Below are 17,995 nucleotides of genomic sequence, written 5' to 3'. Positions count from 1 at the left end.
TCACCTTCTCAAAGAACTCAATAAGGTTTGTGTGGCACGACCTTCCCTTCACAAAACCATGCTGACTATCCCTAATCAATTTTTTCTTTTCTAGATGATTGTAAATCCTATCCCTTATAACCTTTTCCAACACTTTACCAACAACTGAGGTAAGGCTCACTGGTCTATAATTACCAGGGTTGTCTCTACTCCCCTTCTTGAACAGGGGAACCACATTTGCTATCCTCCAGTCATCTGGCACTATTCCTGTAGACAATGACGAGTTAAAGATCAATGCCAAAGGCTCGGCAATCTCCTCCCTGGCTTCCCAGAGGATCCGAGGATAAATCCCATCCAGCGCAGGAGACTTATCTATCTTCACCCTCTGAAGGACTTCTAATACCTCTTCCTGGTGAGCCTCAATCCCACCTAGTCTAGTAGCCTGTATCTCAGTATTCTCCTCGACAACATTGTCGTTTTCGAGAGTGAATACTGTTGAAAAATATTCATTTAGCGTTTCCCCTATCTCATCTGACTCCACACACAACTTACCACTACTATCCTTGATTGGGCCTAATCTTACTTTCGTCATTCTTTTATTCCTTAAATACCATAGAAAGCCTAGGGTTTACCCTGATCCTATCGGCCAACAACTTCATGTCTCCTCCAGGCTCTTCTGAGCTCTCTCTTTAGGTCTTTCCTGGCTACGGCGTAGCCCTCAGGTGCCCTAACTGAGCCTTCACATCCCATCCTAACATAAACCGCCTTCTTCCTCTTGACCAGAGATTCCACCTCCTTCGTAAACCACGGCTCCCGCACTCTACAGCTTCCTCCCTGCCTGACAGGTACATACATATCTAGGACACACAGGAGCTTTTCCTTTAATAAGCTCCACATTTCTAATGTGCCCATCCCCTGTAGTTTCCTTCCCCATCCTATGCTCCCTAAATCTTGCCTAATCTCATCATAATTGCCTTTCCACCAGCTATAACTCTTGCCCAGTGGTATACACCTATCCCTTTCCATCACTAAAGTAAACATAACAGAATTGTGATAGCTATCACCAAAATGCTCACCTACTTCCAAATCTAACACCTGGCCAGGCTCATTACCCACTACCAAATCTAATGTGGCTTCACCCCTCGTTGGCCTATCTACATACTGTGTCAGGAAGCCCTCCTGCACACACTGGACAAAAACTGACCCATCTATAGTACTCGAACTATACTGTTCCCAGTCAATATTTGGAAAGCTGAAGTCCCCCATGACAACTACCCTGTCTCTCTCACTCCTATGAAGAATCATCTTTGCTATCCTTTCCTCTACATCTCTGGAGCTGTTCGGAGGCCTATAGAAAACTCCCAACAGGGTGACCTCTCCTTTCCTGTTTCTAACCTCAGCCCATACTACCTCAGTTGACGTGTCCCCAAACATCCTTTCTGCAACTGTAATACTGTCCTTGACCAACAATGCCACACCTCTGCCCCTTTTACCATCTTCTCTGTTCTTACTGAAACATCTAAATCCCGCAACCTGCAACAACCATTCCTGTCCCTGCTCTATCCATGTCTCCGAAATGGCCACAACATCGAAGTCCCAGGTACCAACCCATGCTGCAAGTTCACCCACCTTATTCCGGACGCTCCTGGCATTGAAGTAGACACACTTCAAACCAACTTCTTGCTTGCCGGTGCCATCTTGTTTCCCTGAAACTTTATTTCGGACCACCCTACTCTCAACCTTTTCTATAGTCAAACTACAATTTTGGTGCCCATCCCCCTGCTGAATTAATTTAAACCCACCCGAATAGCCTTAGCAAATTTCCCCCCCAGGATATCAGTACCCCTCTGGTTCAGGTGAAGACCATCTTGCTTGTAGAGGTCCCACCTACCCCAGAAAGAGCCCCAATTATCCAAGAATCCAAAACCCTCCCTCCTGCACCATCCCTGTAGCCATGTGTTCAACTCCTCTCTCTCCCTATTCCTCGCCTCACTAGCACGTGGCATGGGCAACAAACCAGAGACAACAACTCTGTTCATCCTAGCTCTCAGCTTCCATCCTAGCTCCCTGAATTTCTGCCTTACATCCCCATCTCTCTTCCTACCTATGTCGTTGGTGCCAATGTGGGCCATGACTTGGGGCTGCTCCCCCTCCCCCTTGCTAGCGAGAAAGAAAAGCGACTATTAAAGTTTCCAACAATACACAGAAAATAAAAAGGAGCAGCCAGGACAAATGCAGGCCCATCATAGGTGGGGATATTAAAATTTTTAGTGGAGAAATAGGACACAGCAAAAACAGTGACTTTACATTTCTGTGGAAGATACAGAACATATTCAAGGGACTTGTACAGCCAAAGAACTAAAAAGAAATTAGTATTACTCAGAAGGTAGTACTTGAAAAATTAATTGGCTGACAATTCTCTTGGACCCAATGTATTTCTTACCAGATTGTTAAAGGAAATAGCTATGAGAGATGTGGTTGTCTTTTGTAATTCTATAGATTCTAGAAAGACTCATGCTGACTAAAGGTGGTAAATATAATGCCCGTGCAGCAAAGATTGTTTTAACTGGTACCTTGTGAGTTAACGCTCAAAATTCACAAAAAATTATATACCTCAAATGCAGTAAAGTTTATGATATTATGTCCAATTATAATTTTTTTTCCATTTCTTTACTTCAAAGTAAATATACCTGCTCAATTGAATGACCATATGAAATATCAACAGTTAATTTAAATTCGAGTCACCTTCTCCTCAAATGCGTTACCGTTCTTCCTGAGTAATCATTTGAGGATATGAATGAGAAGGCTCCCTGCTGGTAAATTTTATTTAACACAATATTATTTAAGTGATTTATGTGCAACTAAAACATACAGTGTTGTGCATTATCCCTGCATTACGTTTCTATTACATACAGTGTGTTTTTATATTGATTAAGTGGACCTGTTGATTGCCTGGAATATTTGATCAAGTGGCACACTCCTGGTCCCATAGGCGCTACTTAGTAAAGGTTTGCTGTATTTAAGAAAGGAGAAAGGGAAAATAGAAACACAGACTTGCTAGTCTGATGTTAGGAGAAGGGAAAATTGTTAAACAATATTATAATGAATGTGATAACTGGACATTTCAGAAAATAATGGTAACTTGGGCAGACTCAAAACAGAATTGTGGAAGGGAACCCATGTTTGAAAAACCTGCTAAAAATTCTTTTCCAGGACATTAATTTGTAGCATTAATGAAAGACAAAGAACAAAGACAAACCAGTGAGTGTGGGGCATTTAGATTTTCACAAGGCTTTGATTAAGTCCCATGCAGGGCATTCGTAAATAAAATTAAAGTGAACAGAATCAAAAAAGGTGAATAGCTTAGAATGGATGAAGGATTGATTAACAGTTTGACAGCAGAAAGCAAGAATGCATTAATCACCCTCAGGATGACACACCACTAGTGGGCACTAAACACCAGTGCCGGATCCACAACTGTTCACAATTTATGTAAAAGATTTGGATGTTGGATGTGGGGACCAGTTGTAAACTAGCCAAATTCGTTGATGACACCAAACTAGGTGGCAACACAAGTAGTTAGGAGAATGCAAGGAGACTTCAAGGGGATCGGACATCTTAAGTGAATGGGCTAGAATACAGTGAATGACACATTTTGGTGGACAAAGGTTAACATTAACCATGTTGGTTAGCCAAACACAGGAAGCAGTCCAACTCTCCTCACCCTTTAAAGCTTGTCAAGGTGCTGAGTACCCTGCACTTAAGTGTAAAGGGAAGCCATTATACTGGTTTCTATAGACTTGATTACCTTGCAGATTTCAGAAAAAAAAATCACAACCACCATCCTCACGGTGCACAATGCATGCCACTTGTAAAACTGCACCAGTGTCATGTCAGGAGTCCTACTCTGCATTGTGAAATCCAAAACCATAAAATCATGTTGCGCAGAATTTGTTCCAGCATGCTAGCACTGAATAATTCCTCTAAATTGAAACATAGTCAGCCATAAGCACCGACTGGATAAGACACCTCAGCCTCCTCCTGCTGCACCCAGTATCACAGATACCAGTCTTCAAACACTCGCCATAATATCAGCAAATGGGCAATGCATTGGATACTGAAAAGGCTATGGCCCTGACAACATCCTGGCAATAAATACTGAAGACTATCATCTAAGACTTAACCATCTCTCTAACCAGGCTCCACCAACAGTCCTAACAGTGACATCTACCCATGAATGTCCTGACCACAAAAGAGGTCAAATCCAACCCAACCAACTACTACCTCAGTGTAGTCTCATAGTGATGAAGTGGGTTGACAGTACCAACAAGTGACTTTTATTCACCAACCACCAGTTTACTGAGTCTCAGACCGAGTTCTGCCAGGGCCATTCAGCTCTAGGCCTCATTTCAGCCTTCAAAAGAGGATGTGAATTCCAGCAGGAAAGCATGAATGGCTGCAACATTTGACAGAATGGTCCATAAAAGAAGCCTGAGCAAAGCTACTGTCAATGTAAATTAGCGAATCTACCACAAAGGAAAGTGGAGGTCAATCTCGGGTCGAGTATGTCACTGTAGGCGATCCTCATGGCAGTGTTCTAGATTCAACCACCTTTAATGCTCTATCAATGACCTGCCCTTCATCATAAAAATCACAGATGGGGATGTTTGTTAGTGACTGCACAATGCCCAAAACCATTCGTCACTCCTCAGGCACAGAAGTAGTTAGTGCAGTAAGGCTGAGGCAATATCTGTGTCACGAGTACCAGGCAATGACTATTGCCAGTAAGAGGGCATCCAACAATCACCACTTATCATTCCTGAATATCTCACTATCAATTTCTTGGCAAAGCCTCTGATCAGAAGGGAAAACAGTGACTTCAAAAAACAGCCCAGGTGGAACAGCAGAGAATTAAAAGAAAGGGCTTATAAAAATACCAAGAACAGTACAGGTCCCACAGAATGGACAAATAAAAAGACCAAAAGGGCCACAAAACACTAAAAAAAGGTTTATGAAAGGAAATCTGCAAGGCATGTAAATGATTAGAGGAGATTTTATAATTATATAAAAGGGGAAGGTTGTGTTAGAGTATCAAGGCTGAGAATAGGGATATTGTCTATGATTGTGGGGGAATGGCAGACTGCTGAATGATCAACTTGCTTCAGCATTCACAGCAGAAATGGAGGACAGCTTACCAGGACTCTAATGTCGTCAGAGACTTGAACAGAGAATTGAAGAGTCAAGCTCTAGGCACTCTTGGGGTCAGAATGGTCATCTCTGGTTCCTGTTAGTCTTAGCAATTGTATCCAAATAGCCAATGTACCAGTTACCCCACTGCCTTCACACTATAAACTATTTCTTGTTGTTAAGCCTCAAGTGGTTCAGCCTCTATCACTGTTAGTCAAACAGGCCCTTACAGCCAGTATAGAAAGGACACGGAGCAGGATTCATGGTGCTGTGATAGCATCCCTACCTCTGAGCCAGGAGGCCCAGGTTAGAGTCCCACCTGCTCCAGAGCAGTGTGATAACATCCTGGACATGTCGAATAAAACTCTGCAGAAAGGAGAACTGCTGATGGTAGCTTATGATTGGGGTGGAATACTATGGTCAGAGTTATAAAACACAGGAACTCAAGCATGCCAAACCAGGTGTCCTAAACCAAACCACTCATTTGCCGCATTTGGCCCTTATATCTCTAAACCTTTCCCATTCATGAACCTGTCCAAATGTCTTGAAAATTTTGTAACAGTATCCATATCTACCACTTCCTCTGGCAGTTCATTCCACAAACAAATCAGTTATGTGGAGAAAGTTGCCTCTCAAGGCCCTTTTAAATCTCTCTTTTCACCATAAAGATATGCTCCCTAGTTTTGAACTGTTTCACCCATTGGGAACAGACCTTTGCTATTCACTTAACCTCTGCCCCTCATTTTATAAGCCTCCATAAGAGGTTATGCCTCAACCTCCTGTACTCTAATGAAAATCCCAGACAGTCCAGCCTCTACTTACAACTCAAACCTCCATTCCCAGTAACATACTGGTAAATCTTTTCTGAACACACTCCAATTTAATAATATCCTTCCTCTCGCTCAGTGACCAGAACTGCACACAGCACTGCAGCAGAAACCAACGACCTCTACAAGCTCATATACTCCTATACTCAATGATTTGAGCAAGGGAGGCAAGCATACTGAACACCTTAACTCCCCATCTAGTAAGGTGTGCCACTGCAAAAGAATTGTGTACCTGGGCCCAAGAATGCTCTGTTTCACGACACTATCCCAGTATCTACCATTAACTGTATTGGTCCTGCCCCTGCTCATTTTACCAAAATGCAAATCCTCATAGTTAACACCTCAGACCATTGGCCCAATTGATCAAGATCCCTTTGTAATCTTAGATAACCTTCTTCACTGTTGACTATACCATCAATTTTCATGTCATCCACAAACTTACAAACAATGCCTCCTAAATTCAAATCCAAATCGTTTAGATAAATGGCAGTCAACTGGGGACCTAGCACCAATCCCTTTGGAAGGCTGCCAGTCATGGGCTACAAACAAGTTCACCATTCTCCTTTAGCCAATTTTATTTCCATGCTACAGCTATTGATTAAATTGCATGAATTTCAATGCCGACAGATAACACTACTCCATTACCTCAAACACAAAGTCTCCCAGACATAACTTGCAGTGTCAACTGTGATTCATTTATTCCAAATCAAAATTCATTTTTTATAGTCATACAGTGTAGAAATAGACCCTTCAGCCCAGCATGCCTATGCTGAACAACAAACAGCAAACTACAATAATGCCAGGTGCAATTTTGCTTTTTGTTTTCTTATCTGTATCCTTAGTTATCCAGGGTACACTAGCTCTGGATACTCCATATTTATTTCTCATGTGTATCTACCTAGCTTATACCCTCTTGAAAGTCTCCCATTTTTAATTCAGTTTTATCAAATTTATTTCCAATCAAATTGCTCCAATTCAACTTTTAGATCCCCAAAATCTGCATTTTTCCTGTTTGTAATCTTAATCCTTGCTTGACTGTTATCCTTTTCCAACTTTATTGCATTATGGTCACTACTTTCCAAATGCCCCACACTCTGGAGGTTCTCCACTTAGCTTGCCTCAGTCCCCAAGACCAGATCCATTGCAGCTTCCTCTGATTGCACAACAAAATGCACTGTTCCAGGAAGTTCTTCGATATACACTGCAGGAATTCCTCCCCTTCAGGTCCCACGGTCTACTTTTTTTTTTCCCCTCCAGTATAATTAAAATGACCAACTATCACAACCCTATTCGTCCGGCCGGTTTCCATAATTTGCCTACAAATGCTTTCTTCTATTTCCTCACCACTATTTGGAGATCTGTAATAAACTTCCAAAGTCACCTTCCTGGTTCTCACCTCTAACCATACAGATTCTACACCAGCTTGCTGTTGTTATCCTAGTAATCCTTTTTTTTTGGGAGAGATATAACAACTGTAACCCTCTGGAACTAGGTATCGAAGGATGATTAAAACCTTCTGGTGTGATCTACCTTTTTCACATCTATTTCCTCAAACTACAGTGCTTCTCATCTAGACTAGGTGACTTTGTAATTTGAGCAGTGCCAGTCATCCAAGTAACTCTTCATGCATCTTGATCATAATTCATTGCGACAATAGCACCATTGTTTTCTTTTGTCAAAATTGATGCAAAGTGCTCACGGAGAATGGCCCATGCCAGCTGCCTCCACAAGGTCTTTTGGCTCCCAAGTCAGGCCCCACACTGGCTATTCTTTTACTACTAATAGGTTTATAATATACTTTACTGTTCTTCTCATTTCACCCAGAAATTTTTTTTCAAACATTCTGCTGCCCCTGAACTTCTCTTGATCCTTTACTGTTTTATGAATCTGACCATCATCATTTCCCTCCTATTCCTGTTTCATTTTGGTCTCTTCATCTGTGGAGATTCTCATTGGTAAGTTTATAAGCAAATGGTTTTCTTAGAATCCCTGTTAAATGTCTTTATTTCTGCGGCCTAATACCCATTGGGAGCCCGTTGCTGTTCTTTTTTTCCAAAAATGCATTTCAAATTGGTAGAGCGGGAGAGCTTCACATTATCTGGATTGGATTCAAGTTTAGCCAGGGGGTAAAGGATAGCTGATCCACTCTATAACCCAGGCACCCTGTACAAAGCAAACAATAAACCATATAATCTCAAATTCAAAATTCCATGAAAATTTTCTAATTTGCCATTTCTTGTATCTAGGCAGATATGCACAGTATATAGATACATGGGGTGAAGCTGGGAAAAATCCAAACACTCAGCTTTTATCTACATAATTAAACAGAAATTTAAGATCTAGCTCTCACTGATAAATCATAAAGAAATAAGAAAAGAACAGAACTTTAAAAAATTTCAAAGCAGCAATCTTTTAAAAAAAAACTTTTGAAGGTTCCATATTTAGGCAAAGAAAAAAATCAGCTGGTCCAGCAATATCTGACAAAAAAAATCAACCAACCCGAAAATGTTAACTTAGTTTCACTCTCCACAGCTGCTTAAACAGAAGCTAGGTTCTTTGAGGATTTTCCATTTTCACTTCAAACCTCAGCATGCACAGCATCTTAGGTTTTAACAAGACTGTCAAAAAGTATGTTTCAAGGGTATCTTGCAATGGCACAACCACTTATTCTAGAGATTGTTTTTTGCAACATGCACAACTAACCAATTTTTAGAAATATCAAACTGGAAACCAATTACAGGTAGGTTTTTAAAGGAGCAACTTAATCACATGTAGACAATTAATAATCAAAGCCTAAAGTGACAAATGGCAATGTGGAAGAAATGTAGACTTTTAAAAGGATGACATTCACAATTTGGGCGCTGGAAAAAAAAAGGCACAATTTGCTGATCCACTTCAAATTGATTTAAATGATAGAGCATGCACAAGTCTTATTTATAAAAACAAAATTAAAGACTGATTCTTGTAACCTTGCAAATTATAAAATATTTTATTAGGATAAAATAGTACACACATACACACACTTTCCTTCCATATGGTAACCAACAGGCTGGTTGGACTTTGCCAGCTGGTTAGTGACTTCTCTGTAGCACAATGGGATATCCAAACCGTCCCCAGCTACATAAAAGCCTTAAATCATTCTTTGTGCGCAATATATGTGAAAATGACAGGCATAGCGGGTCAAACAAATAACAGTGCATTCTTCAACTCCACAAAACAGCCACTGTGAACCATCCGTGCACAGAAACAGAAATAGGAATACGCCACTTGGCCCTTCGAGCCTGCTCTGCCATTCAATACAATCAGGACAGATCATCCATCTCAGTACCCTGTTCCTGCTTTCTTCCCATAGTTCTTGGGGTTAACAAGATCAAAGACTATATCTAACTCTTGTTGAAAACATTCAATGTTTTGCCTTCAATCACTTCACGGTAGGGAATCCACAGGCTCACCAGCCTCTGGGTGAATAAATTTCTCCTTAATCTCTCAGTCCCAAAGCCAATTATGTATGAAGGAGGCCAATCAGATCACCTCAATTTATTTATTCAGAGTGACGTGCATATATACCATTGAATCATTTGATAAACTATGAGATGCTTCGAAATTTCTTGCATCCAACACTCTTATCTGTAATTTCTCCAACACCTCAATCACATTTGTGTGAAGAATTTCCTGACTCTTTTCCTAATTATTGGTTTTAACTCTTGTTCTATTCCTGCAATTTAAGCATTATTTAGTGTCATTTTTCTTGGTTAGGGCAACTATCTAACTAGGCTTATCCTAGTCATCAGAAGTACAGCTGAGTTTAAAAGTTGGCTATTTCAACACCACTCGGACTTCTGTCACATTTCCTCCACACTCCCCCCATGGAGAACTTTGCATTAAGCTTGATCCAACTTTGCTCACCCAACTTATATGCTTTATTTAAATCAGTTTCTAAACTTTATCCTTCAATTTCACTACAGCTGTTAGTTTGAAGCAAATCTACAAATTTCACCAATGGGAATTAGAACAATAATGGTCCCCATGTTGAGCCATGAGACATTCTCGACAATATTTTCATCACTGGCAGACTATATAGCTTGTTTCATACATTTAGATAGCTTCTCGTCCATCTGTATGACTTACTCTACAATAGCTTGCAAATGAACAGCAATATTACAAACAATTGTGAAGTAACTAGTGGAATAATGGGTCACTAGGACTTGGTGAGAGTTAAGATATGGGCAACAGAACTTTGGATGAAACCTCAATAATGAGCTTAGGCATTCTTGTGAAATTTTTATCAAGGCTTCAAGATTTTGTGATAACATGTCACAGGTTCTACCAGTCATTATCTCAACTGATCAAAATAATTTTGATCAAACACCATCTTCCTCTTCTCATTCATGATGACTCCCATCTACATAGTTATTGGTGCCTACACTGATCAATTTTTTATTCTGACAGTAAGGAAGCAAAATTAGGTACTTTAGAGTTTTCTTGTCAATTATACATGTTCTGAATATTGGCCCATTAGCCCACTTTCAATGTTTTCATACCTCCGTCCCCAGGTACAAGTGACAATTATACATGATAATTTAGATTTGAGAGACACCAATGAACATCTCCTTTCGGGCTCTGGAATAACTACCATCTATGTTTAGAAATGTCTTACGAAGAGAAATAACAGTTTCAGAACAGCCCAGATTTCTGAGGCTTTTTGTTCAAGAGTTCTGGAGCTTTGACATCTATTAAGTGAACAGAGCTAAAATCAACCGTGAGCTTCTTGAACAGGCCTTAGACCTTCACCTTGGAGGTGGTTAACTGAAACAACAGGACTTTTTTTTGGTGGGGGGGAGCAACTGGAGTAAACTGTAAAACTTGGCTGAGTAGGGCAGCTTGGAAAGGATGATTTCTGATGCAAAGTATGCAGCTAGAATATAATAACTGCTGGACGGTCATTAGCGAGGCATTAGGAAGTTAAACTAGAAAAGGTGAAAGACCAAAGTGCAAATTTTAAATAGTGTTTACGTTAACACAAAGGATACAAAAATCAATAAAATGGAGGAACTGATGTCATTGATTAAAATAGAAAATCAACCTCATAACAGGAGTATTCAAGATATGATTACAGCAAAGGCAGGAATGGTACTTATGTTCTGAGTTTAAAATTACAGGACACAGGGAAGAAGGATATAGGGAGGTTGTGTAGTTGTACTAATTAGAGATAATTGCACCAGAGGGTGTGGATTTAAACAGAGTCCCTTTAAATAGTACTGAGGAACAGCAAGGTGTCAGTCACATTCAAGTGCACATTATAGATAAACAGTGGAAAGGAAATGAAGACATGTACTAACTAGAGTTTTAATTAAAAGGGGTCTTAATTACCTCAAAAAGAAACTTGGGAACATTTGCAATGAAGGAGGATTTTTCTGATGCCATGATTCTAACAGATTTCCAAAATCATTTTGTTGCTATCCCAACAAGGAACAAAAAGTACCACCTGACATAATTCTAGGTAGTACGTGGAACAAATAGGTGACCTAAATATAAATGAAGTTATTGCAAGATGAAAATGGATTTTATCCAAAATTAGTGTTCAGAAAAAAAATAGTAGTGAGCATCATAGAACAAAATGTTCAGCGATAAGAAGTGTGGAAATCAAATGCATTCAAACAGGAAAAGACTGAAGTTTCAAGAATTGGAAGATTTGCTCAAACACGATCCACAAAATGTAGGATAAATATATAAAAGCTGCAAAACAGACATGATATGAAGTCAACAAAAATCTCAAAGGCTTTTCAAAGGGACAGGATTGCCAAAACAATGATTGCATGAATAAGAATGGAAAGAGATAAACTTGCAGTGTGAATTCTAAAGGAAAGACATCACACTAAGTAGATACTGTCTGAATTTTTAAACAAAGGCAAGAATTGGGGCTGTATAATTACCACAGGTAGTTGCAAAACTGCTCAAAGATTTTTAAAGAGCAAGTGGACAGGTAAAATCCACAAGCCTATCACAGACACAATTACTTTATATTCAATGAATGGTAGAAACGTCTTGGACTCTGACTACAATTTTCCAAAACATCTACTACAGGAAAATGGTGCTAGAAGTAGTTATACACCAGTTACTTTCGCATCAGTAAATAATAGTCCATAATCTTGATTTATATCTAGAAAGAACAGAAGAACAGGAGGATATATTTTGTACAGTAGTTGATGATAATGCACAAGATTGCCAGCTGTTTCAGACAATAAAGATACAGCACTATACCAAACACAAGGGAAGATGGTTCTGGTCTTGGCAGTCATCTCAGCTCTAGAATATCCCTGAAGGGGCTCTTCGAGGTAGTGTCCAAGGCCCAACCATGTTTAGCTGCTTCAATGACCTTCCCGCCACCACAGTCAGGAGCGAAGATGTTCACTTAAGATTGTGAAATATTCAGCATCATTTGCTACTTCTCAGATACTACGGCAGTCCATACCCAAAGGTAGCAAGACCTGGATAATATCTGGTTTGACAAATGGCAAGTAATAAAGATGACACTCAAGGGCCAGGCAATGACCATCTCCAACAACAGAATCTAAAAATGATCGCTTGACATTTAATGCATTACCACTAAATCTCCTACTATCAACATTATGGGGATTACCACTCACCAGAAATTGAACAAGCCATAGAAATACTGTGGCTACAACAGCAGGTCAGAGGCTAGGAATTCTACAGCAAGAAGCTCACCTCCAAGAGAAGCCTGTCCACCATTTACGAGTTCAAGTGAGGAATGCAAATGTAATACTTGCCCACTTGCTTGGATAAGTACAGCTCCAACAACAGTCAAGAATCTTTACACCATCTAAGGCAAAGCAACCCACTTTACTGGCTTAAAACCCAGGAAAAACATCCAATCTCTCCACTACTCAGCGTGTATCATCTAAAATAACACACAGCAGAAATTCACCAAGGCTACTTAAAACACCTTGAAAACCCACGGAGGACGACAGGGCAGCAGATAAATGGGCACACCACAACCTGAAAGTTCCCCTCCAAGCTGCACACCATCCGGACTTGGAAATAAATTGTCATTCCTTCAGTGCTATTAGGTCAAAATCCTGGAACTCCTTCCTAAACTGCATTGTGGGTCTACCACAGCAAATGAGCTGCAGTCAAGGCACCAACTCACCAACACCTTCACAAAGACAACTTGGTATAGGCAATAAACACTGGGCTCCAAAGCAAAGTGGCACAATGAAAACAAGGAAATATTCCTGTATTATCACGCTCTGACTGAAAGTCTGTTTCCAATGGAGTTCTACAGGGCTGAGTGCAGGGCCCTTGCTGCTTGTGGCGTACAATGATTTGAACTGTAACATGTTATGGACCAGCCAGACCCCCTTCAAAATATTTTAAGGTCGCCTTGACCCTAACTACTACTACTAATTTTAAAAGTAGATGTGAAGTGGGTGTTCCAGGTGTGATGCAATTGGTCAAACCAACCACTTGGCTTTAAGCAAGATGCAATCTATTTAAACACAAAAGTGGAATTTAGAATAACTTAACTATTGGAAAATATAACCAAACCCTTTAAACAGTAACTTAATGAGTTAACTGTTCCAAAAAAGTAACATCCCATCAACACACAGCTTGGCAACAAGATAAATTAAAACAGATTCTTACAGGCAGAGGGAACCACATCCAGAGATGTCACAGAAAGTCAGTTAGGAATCATTTCCTGAAGGTTGCAACCCTCTGGTACTCAAAACATCTTGTCACTGCTACAGCCAAAAAAAGGAGTAGAAAAACAATTGAATTGGGGAACTGGCCACTCCACTTCCATTGTTAAACTGTTAGCCCCTACATTCTTCACCACCTCTGCCTTTACAATCTCTCTTCAGAAAAAACACCAAAGACAAAACAACCTTTTAAAGTGGCGACATGGGGGAACAGTAGACAAAGTATATCACATGGAAACAAGTTCAGGTAAAACGGAAACGAGTTCAGGTAAAACAGAAACAAAAACAAAATTGGAGTAACTCAGCAGGTCTGACAGCATCTATGGTGAGAAAGCAGAGTCAATGTTTCAAGTCCAACAACACTTTCCCAGAACCTCTGAAGAAGGATCACTGGTCCCAAAACACGGACTCTATTTTCTCTCCGACTGATGCTACCAGACCAGAGTTTATCCAGCAAATTGTTTTGGTTTCAGATTACCAGCATTCATAGTTCCTTGTTTTTATACAGAGAACACTTATGGAAGGAGTTTATACACAGGTGGAAAGGTAGAGCAAGGGCACAAGTTGTTAATGTAGGGATAACTGTTTCAAACAAAGGACAGGAAAAAGACTGGAGCAGAAACAATGCAATAACAAATTACAACTTTAAAATGTAAACTTTCCACTTAATACTTCAATATTTTATACAAAATTCTATATATCATCTTTGGGAAGTGCTCAAATTAAGTTTGTGGTTTTCTTCCTCTCATGTCAATTTCAAGTGCCCTGGGACAATGTTGCATTTTGTTGTAGGTACATGTATCCTTTATTCACTTGCATTCTTTCTTCAAAAAAAAATTGAAAGGCATCTCTAAATCAAACAAAATTGAAGATTCAGAAAGCTTGCAACTTACCCATTAATTATTTCTTTGGACTCGCCACGAATGAAGAATTCACGTTCAGGGGTGACAATGCAGAGTGCATTCTTCTGACCAGTCTTGGGCTCTGCATCAACAACATCTGTGCATTGATTCATGTTAACTGTCCCTTGTGGCAGAGTACTTGGCTGAAAGGAAGACAAATAAAAAAATGGTAAACAGCACTGAACACTATCTAAATAAGAGTAATGCCTATAGCAGTAATGTTTCCTGACAAAGTGATTAGATCTTGCTTCGTATTTGGGGGGAAAACTAGCACACAATTATTATAAAAATCAGGTCTTTGGAAAAGAATATAAATCAGGTAGATAAAACAGTTACATTGTAGCAACAAACAGGTTCTTATGCATCATACTTACAGAATGAACAATTTAATGAAACAGCAAATGTTATAGGATAGAGACTTAGGGGCTCAGATACAGAATTCTTTGAAATATGTGTCACACAAGGGTAGGCAATGGCCGAGTGGTGTTATTGTTAGGCTATTAATCCGGACACCCAGATAATGGCTTGGGGACCCTGGTTCAAATCCCACCACAGCAGATGGTGAAATCTTGGCCCAGGCATAGACACGGCACCCATCAAGCAAAGGAAACAATGCAAAGGGAGATCAAATAGCTGTGAAAGAATAAAGAAAACCAATAATGATGCAGTACCAGTTGCCATAATTTCATTTAATTACACAGTATCAATTCAACTAATTGGACAGTGGCACAATGGGATCCTAAAATATTTACACGAGGACAAAATTTCAATATGTAAACTTTTCACCGATAAAATTTCATGTTAAATATGTTAGTTTTATTTTTAGTAACAAAACCATTTTAGGAAGTTCAGATACAATTTTCAACATTACATCAGTGCAGATTGCTAAAATAACTTGATTAACAAAATCAGTGACCCAGATTTGTCAGTCCCAACAAAGGGATATAAAAATAAATGCATATTTCCTTTTCAAAGCAAACTGAATTCCATTCAATGAAAGACAACAAAATGTGAGTTTGGATGAACACAGCAGGCCAAGCAGCATCTCAGGAGCACAAAAGCTGACGTTTCGGGCCTAGACCCTTCATCAGAGAGTGCTCCTGAGATGCTGCTTGGCCTGCTGTGTTCATCCAGCCTCACATTTTGTTGTCTTGGATTCTCCAGCATCTGCAGTTCCCATTATCTCCATTCAATGAAAGTCTCCTTTACATACATATCCTGTGCCTGTTACATTAATTTCCATCACACACATTTTCATTTCTGTAATAGATGGCCTGCCTTGGAGGTCAGGCGTATTATGTTGAAAATCCCCAGGAATGTCTCTAGACTGTGTGACACCGTTAGCCACAGCTAGCGGTTTCCGACAGGGTTGGTGGTGGTGGAGGTGGTGTTGGGTGGTGGTGGTTTGGAGAACAGAAGCGTACTTAGGAATCGGCACTAGTTTTAATACTTGATCACTCTTTTCCAGGATTTGTCACCAAAGCCAATACAGATTATACAGCCGTAATCCAGAGGACTATGTATTTCATCTTTATTGGACTACCGCAGGAACCATATTGGGCCAATAGCATCATAAAACTCAAAAGTACGTACTTTAGGACAATGAGATAACACGGTATAGAGCTGGATGAACATTGCAGGCCAAACAGCATCAGAGGAGCAGGAAAGCTGACATTTTGGGTCGAGACCCTAGGACAATGGTCAGTGTCTGGAGTTCTGCTTCAGCCTTCCCAACCAAGAGCATCAAGCTTTGAACACTTCCTTCCACAGCTGTGTAAAGACCTCAATCTTTGACACATATCAATAGCATGCCTAATTAGATGAATTATTTTCCATATAAAAATCAGAACAGGATTTAGGATAGCCAAATTGGACAAACCGTAATAAATAGTATGAATAAATATCCATGCAGAGCCACAAGGTGCTACTTCAGGGAATACCTGAAGCACTGCAGACACAGAATTGCCAGACAAAAAGTAGTAAGGCTAAGGTATAACATGCAACTGACTGACAAGTGCCCCACTAATATTTTTAAACACCTCAATTGCACTGCCATCAACTTTGAATCTTAAGGAGATGTAAACCACATCTGTCTTCCACCTGAGTTAATAGCAAACTTTTTACTGTTTAATATTTCATTAAACCTGGTTTTCTTGTGAGCTGGTTATAGCTCACCATCCCCATATATGTGCGCTATCACAAAAACCATTATTATTGGATGTTGAGCAATAACGGTCAGACAATTTTTTTTTAAACAAGCCTTAAACTGAAGTTTCAAAAGGTAAATCACCCTGAGGCACAGTGGGGAGCACTTCTCTCAGAGTCAGAGCCTCCAGGTTCTCGACCAATTTCAAATCTTGATGTGTACAAAAAAGGTACATTTGTAATGTAGCCAAACAAATTATTAGTCATATCCAAATGCTTCCAATATCCACATGGCAGGCAGTAAGAGCAGAGACTAAGATAATAAAGCGTGAAACTGGATGAACACAGCAGGCCGAGCAGCATCTCAGGAGCACAAAAGCTGACGTTTCGGGCCTAGACACTTCTTCCAGCTTTTGTGCTCCTGAGAGGATGAAGGGTCTAGGCCCAAAATGTCAGCTTTTGTGCTCCTGAGATGCTGCTTGGCCTGCTGTGTTCATCCAGCTTCACACTTTGTTATCTTGGATTCTCCAGCATCTGCAGTTCCCATTATCTCAAGAGCTGAGACTATCCTGGTGAACTATGCTTAATGTTGTGCGGCACCTCTCAAGCCACAGATAGCAAACTGCTCCAGGAAAACACAAGCAACAGAAAACAGACAGGCAGAAAACAAAAAAGTAGGAGTCAGAAACCAACGGTATCAACGTGGACTTCACAAGCTTCCAAATCTCCCCTTCCCCCACTGCATCCCAAAACCAGCCCAGTTCTTCCCCTCCCCCCACAGCATCCCAAAACCAGCCCAGCCTGTCTCCGCTCCCCTAACCTGCTCCTCTCACCCATCCCTTCCTCCCACCTCAAGCCGCACCTCCATTTCCTACCTACTACTTCATCCCGCCTCCTTGACCGGTCCGTCTTCCCTGGACCGACCTATCTCCTCCCTACTCCCCACCTGTACTCCCCTCTCCACCTTCGGTCCGCCTCCCCCTCTCCCTATTTATTCCAGCACCGTCTCCCCATCCCCCTCTCTGACAAAGGGTCTAGGCCCAAAATGTCAGCTTTTGTGCTCCTGAGATGCTGCTTGGCCTGCTGTGTTCATCCAGCTTCACACATTGTCTAGGAGTCAGAAAGCATCCTTCTCTGTCCAAAGGGAACCTACAGCAGAGCTAACACACTGCGCATACTACACAAACTGACTTTCACGTGAACATACTAACCATTCTTCCTAAGTTTGCACATAACA

The 17,995-nt window shown here is 40.5% G+C and overlaps 1 protein-coding gene across 3 annotated transcripts in view; it reads right to left on the bottom strand.

The window, feature by feature from the left end:
- The window catches only part of LOC125463524 (uncharacterized), a 413,194-nt gene that overhangs the window by 261,545 nt on the left and 133,654 nt on the right, over nt 1-17,995 (bottom strand). For all 3 annotated transcript variants that reach the window (XM_059653821.1, XM_059653820.1, XM_059653822.1), the window contains exon 4: nt 14,605-14,756. In XM_059653821.1, the coding sequence (XP_059509804.1) occupies nt 14,605-14,756 (152 nt within the window). The remainder of the gene's footprint in view (nt 1-14,604; nt 14,757-17,995) is intronic.

This window comes from Stegostoma tigrinum, chromosome 22, assembly GCF_030684315.1.
Source record: "Stegostoma tigrinum isolate sSteTig4 chromosome 22, sSteTig4.hap1, whole genome shotgun sequence".
Lineage (NCBI taxonomy): Eukaryota > Metazoa > Chordata > Chondrichthyes > Orectolobiformes > Stegostomatidae > Stegostoma > Stegostoma tigrinum.
Note: the sequence above shows the minus strand (reverse complement) of the source record. Positions and strands in the feature narration are given on the sequence as shown.